Here is a 19,804-nt window from a genome sequence, read left to right as displayed (position 1 = left end):
AGAGAGAGAGCTAAGGAGAACTTCATTGCTGAGAAGAAACAGGAGAATAGAGAAGATTACCTGAGGGCATCACAAGAAGCAGTAAGTCTCCCCCCTTTCCATCCTGAAAACTGAAAAAGTGAAAGAATTTGCTTTGAGGAGAAAGCCATAGAGTGCCATGTTCCAGAATGGTGGCAGCCACACTATGTTCCAGAACGTCAGTGGTGGCTGCACCAGGTTCCAAAATGGCAGTCGGTACCCCACATTCCAGAATGGTGGTGGGAGAGAGAATTTCTTCCTCAGAATCAGGTTCAGAGTGCTCAGCCATCCCTGCACTTAACCCCTACAGCGAAGAGAGAAAAAAGCCTGGCTAATGATCCAGCTGCCAGCAAACTTTGTCATCATCCATGTGGGGCAGGTTTTAGGTGCATGCAGAGTGCAAGAGTTCTGAGGTTAAGAACTCTTCCACCTAGGGGCTGGGGATTTAGCTCAGCGGCAAAAGCGCCTGCCTGGCAAGCACAAGGTCGTGAGTTCGGTTCCTGGTACCGGAGAAAAACCACACACACACACACACACACACACACACACACACACACACACAAAAAGAACTCTTCCACCTAGCTGTCAGAAGGCCTGGAAGGGCAAGCAGTGTGTCCCTGAGAGGGCAGTGTGAAGCTGTAAGGAGAAGTCAAAGGTGCACTGGAGACCCCAGAAGGTTGGAAAAGCCAGTAACATGGATAATCTAAGGAAAGTTACAAGGAAGGAGCAAAGAAGACCTGAGAAAGAAGCCAAAGGAAGTGTAACCACTGAAAATGCCAAAGGGGCAGAACTAGCAAGACCTTTGGAGTTCACAACTTAGCACAGATTGCTTTGGATGTCCCATGTGGAAATGCAGGATTTAACGTTTGGTCTGCTGAATGTTGGACTTGCATCAGTCCCATTCTTTTCTATCCTCCTGTTTGTACCGTTTGGAGAGGAAATTTCTATCTTGTGCCAATGAACATTGGAAGTGTTTAGCTTTCTTTTCATTTGCACAAGGGATCACAGTAAGAGTTTGCCTTAGATCTTGGAGGAGACTTGGGCTTTTCAGCAGTGCTGAAACTGTTAGGACTTAACAACTCTTAGACATGGACTAAAATGCCTTTTGCATAAAGGAGTGTACATGAGCCTTTAGGGGTTGGGGCAGAATGTTACGGTCTGTGTTTAGATGTCCCCCCGAAGCCCCATGCATTCGTGGTTGCAGGCCTCTAGAGTTTATGAATGACCATGGACCAATGCAGGAATTCTGGGAGGAAGGGCTACCAATCCCTGGGGTGTATAGCCTACATACAATATAAAGGAGGGAAAGAGGCTTGCTCAATTGCTCCTCTATTATACCTCTTGATGATTTTGCTGTTGTCTACCACTATGAAAGGTTGCCCTCTGCATGTGCCTCTCTGCTTTGGAGCCAGCTGAGTATGGATTGCAACCTCAACAGACTGAGCAAAATAAACCTTCCTTTACTTACTTTGAGGTGTCAGATATTTTGTCTCAGCAAGGAGAGAAAAACAACCAAGACACACAGTGAAGGCAACACAACCAAAGGCATAAAGGAGAACTTGAAAAACTGCTTCCTATTGTGGCAAGAAGAGTGGGAAGCTGGCACTTTCTTGAAATCTCAGTACTGTGGGAACCAGAGCAGGAAGATGGCAAGGTCAAGCTCTGCCTCAGCTAGCTTTGAATCAGTGCCTTTTCCTCTTTACCCCAATATGTGCCTCCTTTTGATTCAGTCAGCAGTGAGCAGTCAAACCTGACCGTATGATTTTAAAACGTGTGTAACACCAAGTGTCATACATGCCCCTTTCGGTGGCACTGGAAGTGAGATACTTCTCTCTAAGGTCCTTGTCTCCATGTCTCTCAACTTATCACACCTGATTATACAGAGCATCTCAGGCACACAAGCAGAACAGGAGGGCCATTCCTAGAGCCACAAGAAGTACCAGGAAATCCCTTAGGGTCTCTCTCTTTACTGTGCACTGATGCCACACATGAGGCCTCATTCAAACTGGCTGGACACTCTGCAGCTCACTTTCCTGCTGCTGCAAAGAGTCCAGGCACCTGGTGAAGCATATGCTGCAGAATCTGCTTCATGTGGGTGCCCTTTTCATCATCTCCGTGTGGCATCGTGGTCTGAGATAAATTACTAAACGAAGTGCAGCCAAACTGAACAAGAAAAATGAATCCAGGGAGGGAGGAAGTTCACACCTTCCACTTGGTTGCCTGAAGCATGAGGATGATCACAAATTTGAGACAAAACTGGACCTCATAATGAGTTCAAGACCATCTTGAACTACACAGCAAATTCTGTCACAAAATACTAAAAAAAAATTCTGAGATGTAACTCAAGTTGTAGTGAGTCAGCCTGTAGTCAAAGCACTCTGGGAGACTGAGGCTAGAGGATCATGTGTCTGTCCTCAGCCTGCCCTTAGCACAACCCTTTCTCAAAAAAAGGATGAAAAGAGACTAATGGACATGTAGCTCAATCCTACGTCATGGTTTCGAACCACAAAATTGCAAAAACAATTCCCTGTGATGGGGTTGTTCTTGATCAGACTGGCTCTCTGGGTTCTCTCAAGGCCCTATACTGCTGTCTAGAAGGGGGAGACTAGGTCTTCCTGTAAAACCCAGGAAGGGTCACAATGCAGGTTGCCCAAGATTTTCTCTTGATCTCTGAAGGCAACAGAGAGCTTTTTGCTTTGTGCTGTGTCCTGTTCAGCAAAATAGCTGTGTAGAATTTAGGGAGAATGTTTTTATTTTTTATGGTAATTTAAAGTTCTCCCAGTGGAGAGACCTACTCACTGGTCCAGGCCAGGGGCCTCAGAAGTATTTTGGGGTACAGAAGGAGTGGTTAGCTAAGGCTTAAAAGAAGGACCAGAAGCATGACATTCAGATCACTTTCTCAAATATGAAATGAGCTCTCCCTTTTAATAATATTTCCAGTTCTGGAAATAGTGACTATGACATGCTGAAGATTCAACTTAGATCCATATCTCTCACCATGCAGTAAACTAAAAGTAAAATGGATCAATGATGTCAATATTAAAATAGAAATACCTTCTGCTGGAAGATAGAATATTTCAAATTCTTGAAGACCCAAGAATAGACAGACTTTAAGAACAATGGAAATTGCAGAGGAAATATTACAGAGTACGAACAACTGGAATCTCATAGTATTAAGAAGGTTTTTACAGCAAAAGAAATCACCAACAGTGCAAAGAGACAACCCACAGAACGGGAAAAAATTTGTCAGCCCTTTTCCAGACAAAGGACTAATATATAAATTGCTCAAAGAAGTCAGACCTCTCTTAGCAAAAGACCAAATCCATAAGTGAACATCAGAAATGAGTAGCAACTTCTGAGATGAAGAAGTAAAAACAGCAAATAAATACACAAAAAATGCTCAATAGTACTGGTCATTGGAGATATACAAATTAAAACAGCACTGAGGTTTCATCTCAATCCACATGGAATGGCTAGCATCCAGAAGTCTACCAATAACAAATGCTGGTGAGACTGTGGTGAAAATGGGATCCTTTTTGGCTGTTGGAGTAGAGAGTGTGTCGAGAGTGGCACAACCACTATGGAAATCAGTACAGCTATTCCTCAAAAACTAAAACTACAGATCTCACTGACCCAGATGTACCTTTGCTTGGTATCTTCCTGAAGGAGTTAAAAGCATCATACCACATCGATACATACACACCCATGTTTATAACACTACAGTGTGTAACATCTAAATCTTAGAAACAGCCCAGATGCCTAACAATGGATGGATGGATAAATAAATTGTTGCTTTTACTTAGAATGGAGTACTACTCTTCTATAAAGAAGGATGAACTTAAGATACTTTCATCTAAACGGATGAATCTGGAGAACATATTGAAGGGAAATAAATCAGATCAACATGTTTAATTACTGTGGTAAGTGGAGCCAGAGACGGGGTGGGGCGAGGAGTCAGGGCAAGATGGCAGAGGTGGTCGTGTGGTCTGCAGCAAGATAGCTGCTGCTGACCATGAGACTCAGGGCAGGATGCCTGCTGGTGACCATGTGAGTCAGGGCAAGATAGCCTCCAGCGGTCATGTGACCCACAGCAGGATAGCTGCCTGTGGGTCAAGACAAGATGTCCACCTGTGACCATGTTGCTGAAGATCACCCTCTTGTTTCCTCCTGTAATGTGCCCACTTAGATCAGGCATTGTGGGCACGAGGAGGGGAAGGCGACCGGGGCGGGGCAGAAGCTGAAGAGGAATCTTGAGATGAAACAGATGCTGTGTCTGTAGAGGGTGGAGACTGTGGAGGAGGAGAATGAGATTGAGCATCGGGCTGAGTGCATGGGGCAGGGGGCAGGGATGAGGGGGAGCAGAGGGAGAAGGAGTTGGATGGGAGGATGGTGTCTGGAAAGTGGGGGCTAGGCGAATAACAGGTTTGGGAGATGGCGAGGCCTCAGAAGTGGGTGGAGGGTAGAGAGAAGGGGACTGGGCTGCTGGTGGAGCTCGCTGGGGTGAGGAGTTCTGGCCATCTGGCTGATTAGGATCAGGCTGGGAGGGAGAGGGTGAAGAGTCAGCTTGTGGAGAATGAAGATAGGTTGGAGGGGGAGTGAAGACAGGAGGGACATCGTCGAGAGGGTCAGGAGAGGCTTTAGGAGAGGACTCCAGTGGTGTGCAATGGGCCAACCAGAATTGGGCAGTCTGACATGGCTGGAGGAGAGAAGGAAGTGCCCTAAGAGCAATAAAAGCTTGTATGTAAGGCAATTCCTTCCTCTTGTTGCTGCGATAACAGAACTTATCTAGATCTCTGTTATGGTTTATGTCTGCATGTTCCCCCCAAAGCCTCCTGCGGCCCTGGGGCGGGCTATTAGAGTTTGAATATGGGTGTGAGAGCTGCACCAGCCCGGGAGTTGATAGTTTGCATATGTAAGGGACAGGAAAAGAGTGCTTGGGGCATTCCTCCCCCATTCCACCCCGGTGTAAGTTAGTTGTTGCTTAGCTGTGGCTGCTGTCCTGAGCTGCAGCTCTCTGCCACATGCCACTCTGCCTTATAATTTGCCAAGTATGGGCTGAAACTTCCACAAACTGTAAGCGAAATAAACCTTTCCTTCCTTAATTTTGGGCGTCAGGCATTTTGTCCCAGATGTGAGAAAAAAAGTAACCAAGACAATCTCTAAGGATATTAAGATCAAAAGTGCCATCTTCAGGCCACTGGCTCTCACTGTCTAGTTTGTAATGAGGCCAGACTGTCTGGCAATAAAAGACTAAGTGTTTTGGTCTGAAGGTGACTCTTGAGTCCTAACTCGTTTAATTTGGATGGGAAACCACTGAGCGGAGTGTGCTTTGGTGGGCACGAATGAGCATTGCCCATTTTATGACCAGATCAAAAGTGATGGGGCTGGGGATTTAGCTCAGCGGCAAAAGCGCCTGCCTGGCAAGCGCAAGGTCGTGAGTTCAGTTCCCGGTACCAGAGAAAAACCAAAAAAAAAAAAAAAAAGTGAGTCAGAGGTTAAAGCCACCGTTCTCATAACCCCTGAGAGTCATCACTGTCAGAGATGCCAGAGAGGAGAAAATGCCCAAATCTACCCTCTCAGTTGTCACTGAGAAGCCAGAAGGGAGTCCCGTAGGGCGGAAGGAACACAGTAGTCCTGGAAAGGAGTCTCAACACAGGCCCGTGATTTATGGAGGAGGAGAAAATAAATAAATGCAAGACTCCTGGGAATGCAGAGAGGTTCACCTGTGAGACTTGAAGTAAGTCGGTGTTGGATGCAGGCTAGCAGCAGCAAGTGTTCAGACAAAGGAAAAAGCTGTTCTCTGGCAGGGGGAGGGACTCAGACAAAGGGAGGGAGAATCCTCTCCCAGAGGGAGGACCCCATGAACCTCACTCTCAGAGTTACAAGGGCACCAATAATAAAAGGTGTTTGGCTGGCAGCACAGAGAGTAATAAAACAATAAAATGCTTTTATTACAGGGCCCGGAGAAGACCATGAGTGGGAGGGGTTGCAAGGGGACAAATCTTCTGGGGTGGACAAAGGGGACAATGGTTATATATGGTCAGGCTACAGGCAGAGTTTAGGGGGTGGGCTTGCTGAAGTGCTAGGCTAGCATTGGGTGGGAGCTTGGGAAAATGAAACAGGATATTACATAAAGAGGAGAAGGAAGTTGTAATTTGACCCTGGGAAGAAGGGCGGGGAATAGCACATGGCCTCTGAGGGCCAGTGCCATATTGGCCATGGCATATTGTCTCCAGTAGGTGGCGCCAGAGCGACTCTAAAGGAATTATGAAGACCTTTCCCAAGCCACCTACACACATATCAAGCCCTCTGCCAACATATCAAGCAATAAACCTGATAGCACATTGTCCACTGTTCTGAGAAGGCCTGCAGCAGACAGTTCGTGAGGCTTACCACATACTTGACAGCCCAGGTTTGTTTTTTTCACCTTGTTATGGTTTGGGAGGATATTTTGCCAGGGGAACAATATAATACAGGAAAATATTCCGTATGATTATTTATAATAGGCACTCAGGGGCTGGGGATTTAGCTCAGCAGCACAGTGCCTGCCTGGCAAGTGCAAGGTCGTGAGTTTGATTCCTGGTACTGGAAAAAAAAACCAAAAAGTAAAAAAAAGTATAATAGTCACTCAAAGAATGATATACGAAAGAGTACCTGAAATCTGTCCACACAATAAGACCAAGGAATCTAGCTGAGGGCCAGGATCACACAGATATGTCCTGCATGAGTCCAGCTAAAGACCAGGAGCTCATAATAATGCCTCCCATGACTCCAGCTGGAGGCCCAGAGCCCATAACTACATCCCATGCAGGCCTGTTCCACAGATCTGTGCTAGGAAGGCCCAAAGTTCAGTGGTGGAATCTGGGAGGTCTGTGCCAGCGGGATGAAGGTTCTGTACTGTCAGGCTGAGGGATGTGCACTGAAGTCAGGAAGCGGCACTCTGAAGAACCAGAGCTCCTCTAAAAAGTAGCACAGCCATCCTGAGCAACAGTGAGGTCCAGAGCTCCCCCAATGATTCAAGATGGCTGAGTTCCCACCAGGGAAATCAACACAGCAAGCTTCTCTTGGACACCTGCGGTGCACCTTCTTCCCCTCAAGAGACAGGAAGCAATGCTGAAAGTGAGGACGAGAGCTCCCTCAAAGGGAACCAAAGCCATTCTCAGTGCCAACGAGTTCCCGAGCTCCTTGGAGGATGAAAACAACCATGTTCATTGCAAACCCAGCATGACAACCTCCTCCAAACAATCAACAGCTCCTTAGAGCTTCTACCAACTCCTGATAGCCTCTCTCAGATCCCAAAAGCTTCTTTTTTTTTTTTTTTTTTTTTTTTTTTTTTTTTTTTTTTTGGTTTTTCTCCGGTACCGGGAACTGAACTCATGACCTTGCGCTTGCCAGGCAGGCGCTTTTGCCCCTGAGCTAAATCCCCAGCCCCATCACTTTTGATCTGGTCATAAAATGGGCAATGCTCATTCGTGCCCACCAAAGCACACTCTGCTCAGAGGTCTCCCATCCAAATTAAAAGCTAAATCCCCAGCCCCCAAAAGCCTCTTTAATTCCTGAAATCCTGCTTCTTTGTGAGGTCTGCCTCTCATGCTGATGGAAACTGTCCTCGGGTGGGTGTCCCACACCCAGCACCATGCTTACTCAGTTCTGCTGGTAGTTATACGTTGACCACCAGTTGTCAATCCGCTACACATCTGAAAATCTTTTCCTTATCATACTTGCTCTGTGAGCAGCTACAGTATGTATTCCTATTGGGTTAATAATGTCCCTTATTTACTGCAGACTGATCAGATCCGCAGTCGCCCAATGAGTGCACAGTGAAGGCTGAATAAAACAGGCAAATGGAATGGCTTCAGGGCTCCAGGAGGATCAAAGCTTTCACACAGATTTGAGATTCTCCCAGGGCTAAGAGCAAGACCTTTTCCGGGTGGCCTGTATTTATTTAGTTATCAGGCATAGGGAGCAGAGTGCTCAAGGGTGGGAATTGCTCAAGGACTTCTCCAAGTAAGGTATTAAATTAATCCACCCAATAGTGAGATTCCTGAGAATATAGTCTTTATCTAGTTCAGATTGCCTCCAGGTGTACTTGGCTGTGATCTTTTCTTATCCTTTGAGGCTTTCTGGCTTCACCTGCCATTAAGTGCCTCAGGAGGGATCAGTGACTCACAGAGGATCACTTATTGAGTCTGCTGCCCTTTTCCAAACAAGTGGCCTAGGCTTTGGACAGATTCACAACTACACAGGAAAAGCCCATTGGTTAATTTATGTTCTGCTCATGGCTGCTTCATAGTCATTTCCATCATATCCCTGTGCTTTCAGGTAAAGAATACTGGCACTATGTACCTAATTCACCCTTGCTTAAACCCCTTACATAGACAGTGCCAGAGAAATTTTCCACTCTATAAAAAACAATGATGCTTTATATATTGTTCTCCCAGCCCATAATTTTTTGGGGGGCCAGGGTCTTGCTATGTAGCTCAGGCTGGCCTTGAGCTCTCTTTGTAGCCCAGGAAGTCCTCAAACTGACACCGATGCTCCTACCTCAACCTCCCAAGGGCCGTGATTACAGATATTTGCAGCCACACCTGGCTTGCCCATAAATTTTAATACACTTACCAAAACAGACTAAGCTTAACATGACATCTCATTTTGTCTTTCCACCTTTGTGTATAGGCCATCTACAGCAGGATTCTAGCCACTGTACATCAGCTATAGATTAGATTTTAAAAATACAACTGCCTAAAGGACAATTTGCTTCATTAACCTTAAATTCTATTCCCTCAGAGAGTAACCTTATAAGAGATTGTAAAGCTAACATTGTATCTATATTCCAAAGTCTCAGGCCCCTCATTTTGAAAAAGTGATTTAGGCTCTTGGCAGATTTCAAGGATCCATACCACAGATGGGCTACACACTAATTATTGCTTTGTAGATTGTTCCCCAGAAGAGTCCTTCTGGAAAATGATTGAGATTGGTATGAGATTTCCTTCTTTGGCTTTCCTGACTATATCATGACCTCAGATGCCTTGTCCAATGTTACACAGTTGGATAGAGGCCTCAATTTCCCCCTCCCCAGACTCATTATCAATGACAAAACTGGGCCCATACAACATACTTTATACAAGCTATCCCTGCCTTTTCATGCTGGACTTCTGCAAACTGGACTTCTGTGGCCAATCAGTGGAGGACAAGTCAAAAGAGTATTGCAAAGACATGGATATACAAAAGTAAACATATGTGTTTATACTCCTCACCTACTGTTAAGAGGAAGGATGGAATGGCAACAAAATATATTCTTATGTACTAATTGTTATCTAACCAGTTGTATAATTGCTAAACATCCTTGTAAAAAGAGGTGTTTCCAATGGGATCAGCAAAGTGAACTGGCTTGAGAATGTGAAATCTCATACAGGAGCTGTTGCAGAGCTGAGAGTGCAGCTCCTATGGGCAGACGAGGGGGTCACACATGTCCAGGTCTCCTTGGGGATGTTGGAGAGGAGGAAACATGGGTCCAACCCCAAGACCCTGTCATCCTAGTGGGTCTGACCCATGGCCTTTGCCTTTAGTGTCAGGGTTCTGCCCACAGGGGACATTTCCCAGGCAGGATGGACCCACAGGCAGTAACAAGGACCTTCAGCCTGAAAGAGAATATAAGGCTGAAGAATGTATCATTTGAGTGAAAATAAATTCATGAATTGAGGTGTACTGGATCGAAATGAACTAGAGGACTTGTGACTTGCTCTGTGTTTCATAGTACTGGCAATTAAGCCATGAGCCTCAGCATTAAGCTGCATTGCTATTCAGTGTTTTGTTTCCATACACTATGGTGTAACTTCAGCTCCTTGGAATGCCTACTTCACCAATGCCTGGGCAGTGAAATACTTTGTTTGCAGGGCCAAGAACGAAAAAATAAGACTTCTAGAGCTACCCATGATCCATGCTGAGAATTTTGGTGTCAGGTTAACAATAAGGGTCCCAGGGAAGTTTTCCCAATATACCTCACTGTTCCCAGCCTTGTTGTGGCTCTTGTGGCACAGGATCCTGTCAGCAAAAGGTTTGTTGTCACAGCAGCTCACACAGATTCACTTTCCCAGGAAGCTTCCCTAGGATTCCCAGTGGCTCCCATAGCAGGCATGGTCCAGACCACAGCTCTTGCACTTCAAAAAGACTGTAATTTAGAGAATTAATCTCATCCATGCATTTCAGGTTGGCAGCCAAAGATTAATCCAAGAGGGCCACGGAAATGAGGAGGAAAAGGCTGAGCATACAGGTCCATGACTGTAATCACAGCTTTCTAGAAAGTTAGATGAAAGAATCATAAGTGCAAGTAAAGTCCAGATATCTAGAAGGACTTGGTCTGGAAACGGAAATTTCTGTGGCTGCAGCTCAGTGGGCTGGTTCTACACTGAGTCCCAGTGACGAAGGCATGTTAGGAAGGGGGAGAAATACCAGGAAGCATGGAGGGAAGCAGTGGATGGTGAAACCAAAGGATGGGAGGGAATGAACAACATGGAATATCTCTGTTGGTGTCTTGAGTTCCTGAGGTCAAACCGCGTTGATGAGACAAGTCAGGGCCTTTTCTCCCCAGTGACTGCAATTTCATGAGCTCTGAGCCAGAAACCAGGTAAAATAATCATGGCAGAAACCAGATGATTCATATGCAAATCTCTTTATTTCTGACAATTTCTGTACAACCATACACTCATTCTTCTCAAGCCTGAATTGACATCTAACAACTGAGATTCCTAGATCTGCTCCTGTCTAGATCCTCACTCCACAAAGGTCACTTCTCCTCTCAAGTCAGTAACTGTCCATGGTTGCTGCCGGCTGGCCCAGCTGTACTTCTGTCACTCACACTGGAAGAAGAGCTCTGTGTTCCTGGTTCCCAGGAGATAACATATGATATGTGCATTCAACTAGATGGGGATGCAGCCACAGCATGGTGTAGGGTGCATGTTCTGGAATTTGCCAGGGCAACAGAGTTTGCAATGAACAATACAAAACCAGACTGTCCTGGGATGATTTAGTGACTTCATGATCCTACTCAGTTCTTCAGGAACCTGGTTGATTATCTGCTGGAGGAAACTATCCCTGGGAGCATAAAGCTCTTGAGGAACAGAGTACAGCTCCTGGTTTAAGTTGCTCAGCCTGGCGGTGTGGCACAGCAGCTTCTTCATAGTGTTTATGGATATAAAATTCCTTATGAAACAGAAGGTAGTGAGCTGGGAGCAGCAGCTCAGGGACGGCAGAAAGGCACAGACCTGCGCATCTGTGATCCCACAGTTTTCCAAGTGCAGGATGGTCAGGGTGGCTGCAACGTTCATGAACAGAACTTGGAGGGGCTCAGGGCTAAAATCAGCCAGCCTGACATAACTCAAATCTAAGTGTTTTAGCTGTCTGGTCTGCACAGCCTGGGGCAGCTTGATCCAGTCAGAGTGTGAGAGCTGGCAGTGAGATAATGAGAGGGTCTTCAGCGGGGACGGGAGGCACCTGCAGAGAGACCAGGCAGTTAGACCTGCATTTGGTGAGAACAGCAAGACGGTGTACCAAGTGTCACACGAGTCAGCCTAGGTGGGTGCAAATTTATCATCACCTGCTTGAATGAATCTTGGATCTGTGCAGTCCCCTCTCCTCACTCTCAAGCAGAAACCACAACTCTTTCCTGATGAGGGCAGTAGGAGCCAGGCAGGGAGCAAACATCAGGCAAGATGTGACCACAGCTACTGGGATTCCTAAAGAAGCTCCCAGCAGTTTGTGTGCCTGTTCCCTGCCCTTCACCAGTGTTCCCTGCCCTCAGCCTCAGACCCCTGCACCTCCATCTGGTCACCAGCCCGTCCTGGGGCAGAGTCTTCTCATGGGGACAGCTGGGGGATCAGAGATGCCTTCGTGTTTCTCAGCACCTTCCCGTAGGAGGGATTCCTGAGGAAGAAGTCACACACCCACTTTCCCTCTCTCTGATCCTCTTCCTGGCATCCTAGCATAGTGGCCCTGTCCAGTCTGGATGCTCCAATACAGTGGCTCAGGGACACCATGTTGCAGCACTGGGGGGGTGAAAAAGGCTGTGTGTTGATCCCTGTCATATCCCTTGGGAGTGCACATGTGCAGAGAGAGCTGCACATCTTACCTGAGTACCCGGTCCAAGTGGTCTTCCAGCCAGTTGACAGAATGCATATAAATCTCTTGAAGACAGTGAAGCTTGACAAACTGAGAGGTGATTTGAGTGAACACCTCCTCTCTCTTCTCTGAGGAAAGGATGGCAGGCACATACACGTCAGAAATAATTAGTTTTTGAAGATTTTGCATCTGGCCGAGGAAAGGGGCAAACTCAGCCAAGGTAAAGAGTGTCCAGCAGTGACCCACATGCACCTCCTTCACAGAATCCAGGGAGAGCATTGTCAGGAACTCTCTGGCCGTGGGAAAGCACATGGTTGTAATACACAGATTCTTACACTCCAGCTGCACCAGATCTTCCCTGTCCTGGGCCCACTTGAACAGGTAGGCCTCCTGTGGACACAGACATCCCTGACTGAGCCAGAGATCTAAAGTCACCTTGAGGGGCTGCTTTACTGCTACCCTTGACCCAGGCTCCTCTGTTTTTCTCTTGTTCATGGCTTTTTCAGAGCAGACTTCCAACTCGTTTCCAGCCCAGACTCTCCAGAATTTCTGGTGCTCGACCTGCATATCTAGCACTTGCAGTTTCAGCCTCCTATGGGTGAACCAGGAATGAGTCTGAGAGTTTATGCCAACACTGAACTTCCTCCTGTGCCTTCCTCATCTCTGAGGTCCGTTGCTATTTCCACTACTTTTTCTATGTTACAGTTCTCTGCTTCTCCTTTCCCCTTGGGTTCAGCCCAGTCCTGACTCCAGGTGCCTGTGGGAGAAGTCAGGAACATCTAGCTCCTTTCACCTCCACCCTCAGCTGAGCTCCAAATATGGCAGTGCCTGCCCAGGTGGGCCAGCAATGCCCGAGGCTTCTCTGATCCTCTGCCAGTCACTATCAGAAGATCCTGCTTCACCCTTTAACCCCACTCTCCCTGACACTTTCTGCCCTTCCTGGAATCTGGGGCCCTCCCTGCAGGATACCTGGGGGGTTCCACTCACCTGGAGGGAACCTTCTGGCTCAGCAGCACATCGAGCCCATCCAGCACAGCCTGTAACATCCTTTTATGAATCTGGTCAGCATCCACCTGAGTGTTCAAAGTCTCTGCTTTCCTCATGGTCATCAGGGCTCCCAGGGGCAGGTAGGGGAAGGGCCAGGACAGCACCATGGCCTTGAGGACCTCTGCGTGCCCCCTGGTGAAGGCCTCCATGAACACTGGTGGGAAGAGCTCCCCTGGCAAATCTTCCAGGGCCTCCAGAGCCAAGGCCTTGTCCTTCAGCAAGCTTTCAACGGCTAATTTCTTTAGCATACGTACCGGCTGGGTGCTCATCGTGGTGAATCTGGAATGCCTGGGGTGCTGGCGACACACTGAGGAGAAAGTTGTACTTTCAGACAAGGCTGAGAAACCCCTTCTCACCTGTCAGGAAACCAACCTGCAGCCAAAAAATCTCTGGTCTGACAGGCAGAAAAGCCCTCAGTCCGTCCCACACTAATTTGGTTTCTGGTCCCAGAGCCTTACTTCTGCCTGCAGTGAGCCCAGGAAGAATGTCTGATGTCTCCTTTATGAACCAGGGTGAGAGCAAAATGCGCATTTACTTTCACAACACCCGTAGTTCCTACAGTCTTTGAAATGGGAGCCAGGGAATCTGAGACTGACTTCCACCAGGTTTGGGAAAATATTCTGATCCTCACCACAAGGAAATAGAACCAAGAAAATGGAAAGTCCTATGGCCTAGTCTCTAACTTATCAGTTCCAAAAATGCACCTGGCTAAGAAAAATTAAACAATGAATCCCATGAATTTTTATTTCATATGATTGTAGAGTCCCGGATTTTTCCCCTAAACCAGAGCTGGCAAAAGCAGTGACTGTTCTGATGTGCGTCCCTCTCCCCTTGGTTCCCTGGCTTGTCCATTACCTGGCAATGGAAACAGACTCGGTGGGATAAGCACTCACTGGTGTGAGCAGTGACTTGCAGTTTTCTTGGGCTGTGAAGACCAGTGCTGGATTCCAATATAGTATAACCTCATGAAGTCACAGTTTAGAGGTTAGGGCCTTATTCATTCCAGAATTTTTCTTTAGAATCTAATTGATGTTTGTTCACAGAAACCCTCTCAATTTTGTGTAAAGCACGGATGTCCTCCACAGTTCTTTTGTCCTGGGAGGTTTGCAAATAGCCAGTATGAGAGCCCTATTCAGTCATTCTTCCTGCTGATTATGGGTGCACTGTAACCCACCTCTGCAGATCACCAGCATCCCTGCATCAAAAAGTTGCTTATATAGCATTCATTCATCTCATTTTTCTTTATTTTGCTTTACTTAATGCCCTAAGATATCTAAGATGCTGCCAAAGATGCCCCTGGGAATGTACTGATGTCATCCAGGTGTGGTGGCCACACCTCTAATCGCAGCACTCTGGAGGTGGGGATGGAGGGTCCCTGGGAACTCAATGCCGTCCTGGGCTATACAGTGAGTTTAAATCTAACCCAACCTGAGCTACAAACAAAAAGCAAACAACAGCATGATAACACTAACTTTTCTGATATCTTGCGCTGAGGATTTATGTTTCTGATTCTGAAATCTCACTAAAGCCCCCAAGGGCATACTGCTGTTTTCAACTCCTTCATTATAATCACTAACAGATGCAACTGATAAAGCAGATTATCTGCTTACTACAAACTTCCAAGTCTGCCGCAAAGTAATCCCCTTTCCAATTCATTCATATGATCACAAAGTTGGTAATAATTTTTGGGAGCAGAGGGAAAGTATTGAAATATCCTATATGGCAATGGTACTGCCTGGACTTTATTCCAGCATCTGTGAGACTGAATGAGGATGGTCAGAAGTTGAAACCCAGCCTTGGGAACTTGGTGCCTTTGGGAGACAAAAACATTTGAAAGGTAATGAAATTTGCCTCCAGCTGTAGCTACATGTTGACAGAACCTTCTCCTGAGATCCCGCAAAATTGATAGCTGTGGATGTAATAAAATGGGTTCTCAGCTAAGGTAACATGCTAACTTCTCAGGGAAATAAACAAACCATGAGTGGTCACACAGCTGAGTAAACCCAACACACTGGATGCAGAGGCAGGATAATCACAAATTTGAATTCATCCTGGAGTATGCAGCATCTGACACTTTGTACAAAAATGAAACATAACCAATAGGCTGAGATGTAGCTCAGTGCAAAGGCCCTAGGTTCAAATCCTGATATGACAAATTATTAACAAATTAATGCATTACAGGTTGGCATTGATGGATAGGTATAGTGGAACAAGCCTGAAACCCTAGCAATTGGGAGGCTGAAGCGGTCATTATTTTGAGATTGAGGCTGCCATGGCATACAGAATGTATTTAAGAGCAGCTGGAATTACATAGTGAGACTATCTCTTAAATACACTAAAAGAAAAAAAAAAAAAACCGGAAAACAAATTTAGGTCAGGCACGGTGGTGCATGTTTGTAATCCCAGCACTCCACAGGCTGAGGGAGGAGGACTTTTGTGCATCTGAGGCCAGCCTGGGCTACAAAGGGACGCAAGTCCAGCCTGAACTGCATGACAGAGATTCTGTCTCAAAAAGACAAGGGGAAAAAAAAGATATTTACAGCGGAAATCAAGTTATTTTAGGTGAATGGAAATCTGTATATTAAGGGAAAATCTAACCTCATATATATGCATCTGAATCTGCAAAAACACTAACATTAAGGGCATCTTGGGCTGCAGGTCACAGGGGAGACTGGCTAAGGGCAGAGGGGTGCATGTGCTGTGGAGGGTGGTGACTCACCAGGGCTGGATGAGGTGGCCGGGTTTTCAGGCTCCCTGGAATTCAGGCAGTGACTCCAGGCTTCAGGATCTGGGATGGCTCCTCAGAGGCTTTTATTGACTCCTGATCCTTCCTCCCTCTTCAGACAGTGCTTTCCACTCAGTGTTGATACTGAGCCTCCACCCAAATAATCCTGCTGCCTCTCAGCTTTCTCCAGATTAATACAGACATAGGAGGAAAGGTTCCATTTTGAAAGTTAAGAACTAAAGACTTGGAAACCCAGGACCCATGCGCTGATAGACTCCACATCATTGTTGAGTTCTACTCTCATGTGACTGCCATAGCTCTGTGTGTGAGATGGGGCAGGCTGTTATCCAGTCCTGACACTGGCAGAAGAATATCAAACCTGAAAGTCTGTGGTTAGGGGTTGTTTGGGCACATAGAAATTATCAAAGTATTCCAGATTTAGAACAACTGTAGAAGTCAGTCATGTCATCCTCAGGATAAGCACAAGAGCAGTGTCCACATATCAGTGGTGCTTTGGGTTCTGTGTTTCCTGACAGCAAATCATGTCCCCACTCTGGGAGAAGAGGGACCACATAGGCTGTTGAAAACTCAGGGGAAATCTAGGCCTGGTGACCCCTGCCTGTAATTCCAGCACTCTGGGAGGCAAAAGTAAGAGTATTGCAAGTTTGAGCCCAGCTTGGGTAGTTTGACAATTTAGTGAGAACCTTTCTTAAAATTCAAAAATTTCAAAAGTAAATGGGCTAACAGTAGTTGCACCTTCCTGTGATCCAGCACTAGGGGGAATGGGTCTGAAAACTCACCATGGAGTGAGACCATCCTGGTCTATGTAGAGAGCTCAAGGCCAGCCTGAGTTACATGTGAGACCTTTTCTCCAAAAAACAAAACCAAGGGCTGGGAATTTAGCTCAGTGACACAGCACCTGGCTGGCAAGTGCAAGGTTGTGAATTTGATTCCTGGTACAGGAAAAAAAAATCAAACAAAAAAACCCACCAAAACATAAAAAGCAAAGTGTTGTGAATATAGCTCAGTTCACAGGCCCAGGTTTCCTTCCACAGTACTGGGGTAAAAAGACCTAAGTCAGTTCTCAGTGTAGGAAACCAGGCCTAAATTCTTATGTGAAGTGAGCAGGAGCATGCCATTGTGTGACTTTGTGAAAGACCCAAATAATTTCAAATGCTTGGGACATTTTTGAGAATTTTATGTATCATAGACAACCAAGCTAAGTAAAAATTCTATCAATAGTTAGTGTTAGATTCTGGAGAGAAACAGTGCACAAAATCAGAATGCAACAAAACTGTGGCTGGAGGTGCATCCGAAGAAGATTCAATTCACAATGGCCAGATTTCCAGACATCCTAAGGGATGAATGGAAATTTGAGATTTTGGCACCACCTTTTGGAATGTCACATATGAACAGAGCATAATCTCATTAGGGGTAAGTAAAACTAAGATGAAAGGTAAGGCTAACACTGTAGATTATTGACAAAGCTGAATGATGTCATCCATAGGCCCTTACCATACTTTCTCACTTTTGGCTAAGTGGCTGTACATGCACTGGTATTGGCTGATTCTAATTTGACTCATGTTGCATCTGCCCCATGACTGTGTTGTATAAATCTTTGAAAGAGGAATCGATTCTTTGGGCAACCCATTTGCTGGTCTCCTTTCTCTCACAACTTATCTTTCTCAATTTTCCTACTCTTAACCACCCTTGTTGCTTAGAATTCATTCTTTGATGTTGCAGAGCAGAAATTTGTCATGTCTAATATGTAGTAGACTGGGTGTTATATTGCTCCTCTATATCACAGGCAACAGTATTGAAAGAATTTTGTGTGGACAGAATTTGGAAATCAAAAGAGGCCACTACAAAACCCCAACAGACACTCTTAAACCCAACACTATCCTCAAGGACAGGGAGGTACACTTGGTCTTTGTTGCCCCAGACAGGCTAGGATGTTCAGCTGAGATAAGCTTAACGAATAAGGATGAAATCTAAGAACATGAGCTGGGGCAGAGTTGAGAGGGTAGCACTGCCAGCCACAACCACAGTTTTGTTCCAGTGAGTCACAGTTTTCCAAGTTCAACAACTTTGAGAACAGAAGCTGTGGTGTTATAGCTAGGAACATGGGCATGCTTGCAATCCCACACTTGGGAGGCTGACACAGAAGAAAGAGAGTTCAAGGCCAGCCTTGGTTACACAGTTGGGGTTTTTTTTGTGTGTGTGTTTTTGAGACAAGGTTTCACTCTGCAGTTCAGGTGGGTCATACCCACCTCAGGTGGGTCATACCATTTTGTAGCCCATACTGGCCTCAAACTCACAATGATTCTGTTATCTCAGCCTCCCTAGCACTGGGGTAACAGGCATGCACCACCCTGCTCAGTTTACGTAGTGGTTTAAAAGGTTGTTGTGGACTACACAGGACAGCTCTGTCTCAAAATGAAACAAACAAACAAACAACTCAAAGCAAAAACACAAGAAGCTCTGTTTTCTTAGGGATTTTGGAGAGGAGAAAAAACTGCCTGTCTATTGGAGATCACCATGTCACAATGGCTAATTTTACAAATTTCTCTAAGAGATAAATGGAGACTTGGGATAATCCATATCAGCTTTTGACATTTCTCCTTATCTCTTTTGGGTTGGACTATCCTCTCCCAAACACTAGGATTAAAACTAAAGCCACTGAGATTGAAAAATACTCCAGAGTAAAAGGCTTCTCAGCCTAAGATCGGCTCCACCCTCTCAAGTCTTCCCAGGATTATCCATTTCCTGATGACTCATTGACTTCTCTGCCTTCCACCCACCTTCAGTCTTGGGCCAACCCTCCTCTCATGGCAGATGCCCAATAAATAGTGGCAGCTTGAGGTGACTTTGTCTCTGCCCATCCTGTGGCACTGAACTCCTAGTCCCCTGTCATGTATCTGCCTTGGTTTCTTATACCATCCTTTCACTGTTCCCCTCATAGGGGCAGTTGAGGATATTGGACAGGTCCCCTGTACTTGATGTATGAACAGGAACATTCTAACTAGGCCTGAGATCAAACATGTACCTGAGTGGAAAGAAGAGCCCTCGAGGCTTGAGAGAAGTCTGTGGGATGATCTTGGGGACATCCAAATAGAAAGTTGAAGGTAAAGCATTTGGTGGCAGAGAAAGATTTCTGTAGCTGGGCAATGGGGTAGAAGCATTTTAGAGAGCAGCAGAATTATATTCAACTCTTGCATAGGCTGCTTAATGAAGCAGGAAGGTGAGTTAGACTGGTACCTTAACTAAAATGGTGTGTGAGATTATGAAATTCAATACTTGGGTTCTGCAGGTAGGAATCTTAGATTTAGAAGATTGTGATGGGATCAGTGAAAGTTTAAAATTAGCTCATAGCAAGGGTGAAATTTTCTTCGAAAACATTCTCCTCTTTGGTATTAGTAAAATCTGTTTTTGAATGCTTAAGCACTGCAGCATGTAAAGCACCAATGCTAGAGTGAATCAGGGAGGATGATAATAACAAGAAAAATCAGATGGAAAGGAAGGCCAAAAATAAAAGAGGGAAGAAGAGTGGATATATGGGAAGGTAAAATTTCCAGGTGCCCTCCCAAAAACTGGGGAAGAACTACCGGTAGATATGGTGGGTGGGGAAACTCCAGGGACAGCACCTTCAGGCCACATAGGTCAGAGCTACCTTCTACCTCACCTGTCTAGTTACCAGGCAGTAGTCCCAGAAGCAGCCAAGCAGGGAGAAATTATGAGAATGTGCTGATTTCCAGTGATCTATAGACCCGACCCAGATCATCAGAATCAGCTGTGGGCAGAACTTCAATTTTTTGACTCTATATCATTAAAAGAATTGAAACAGTGTAATGAATAATGGAGCTCAAGGGTCGTTCTCCTTTGGGATTTTAGATTCTA

At 45.8% G+C, this 19,804-nt stretch overlaps 1 protein-coding gene across 1 annotated transcript; it reads right to left on the bottom strand.

The window, feature by feature from the left end:
* Positions 1 to 10,937: 10,937 nt before the first annotated feature.
* LOC102005206 (PRAME family member 20-like) lies at positions 10,938 to 13,451 on the bottom strand. The gene is made up of 3 exons (XM_005414983.1): positions 13,123 to 13,451; positions 12,146 to 12,727; positions 10,938 to 11,511 (listed from the first exon to the last, which is right to left on the bottom strand). The coding sequence occupies exons 1-3, from the start codon at positions 13,449 to 13,451 to the stop codon at positions 10,938 to 10,940; spliced, it is 1,485 nt and encodes a 494-aa protein (XP_005415040.1).
* Positions 13,452 to 19,804: the final 6,353 nt, after the last annotated feature.

This window comes from Chinchilla lanigera, unplaced genomic scaffold (assembly GCF_000276665.1).
Source record: "Chinchilla lanigera isolate Chin_1 unplaced genomic scaffold, ChiLan1.0 scaffold00214, whole genome shotgun sequence".
NCBI classification, from domain to species: Eukaryota; Metazoa; Chordata; class Mammalia; order Rodentia; family Chinchillidae; genus Chinchilla; species Chinchilla lanigera.
The sequence above is the reverse complement of the archived record's forward strand: the minus strand, read 5'-3'. Positions and strand labels throughout refer to the sequence as shown.

What these genes read in the sequence shown, in the direction of transcription:
- LOC102005206 (XM_005414983.1), bottom strand. Translation starts at nt 13,451, where the DNA reads ATGAGCACCCAGCCGGTACGTATGCTAAAGAAATTAGCCGTTGAAAGC. An exon ending in AGCCAGAAGGTTCCCTCCAG is followed by an intron (nt 12,728 to 13,122) that starts GTGAGTGGAACC and finishes GTTCACCCATAG; the next exon opens with GAGGCTGAAACTGCAAGTGC. An exon ending in CACTTGGACCGGGTACTCAG is followed by an intron (nt 11,512 to 12,145) that starts GTAAGATGTGCA and finishes GTCTCTCTGCAG; the next exon opens with GTGCCTCCCGTCCCCGCTGA.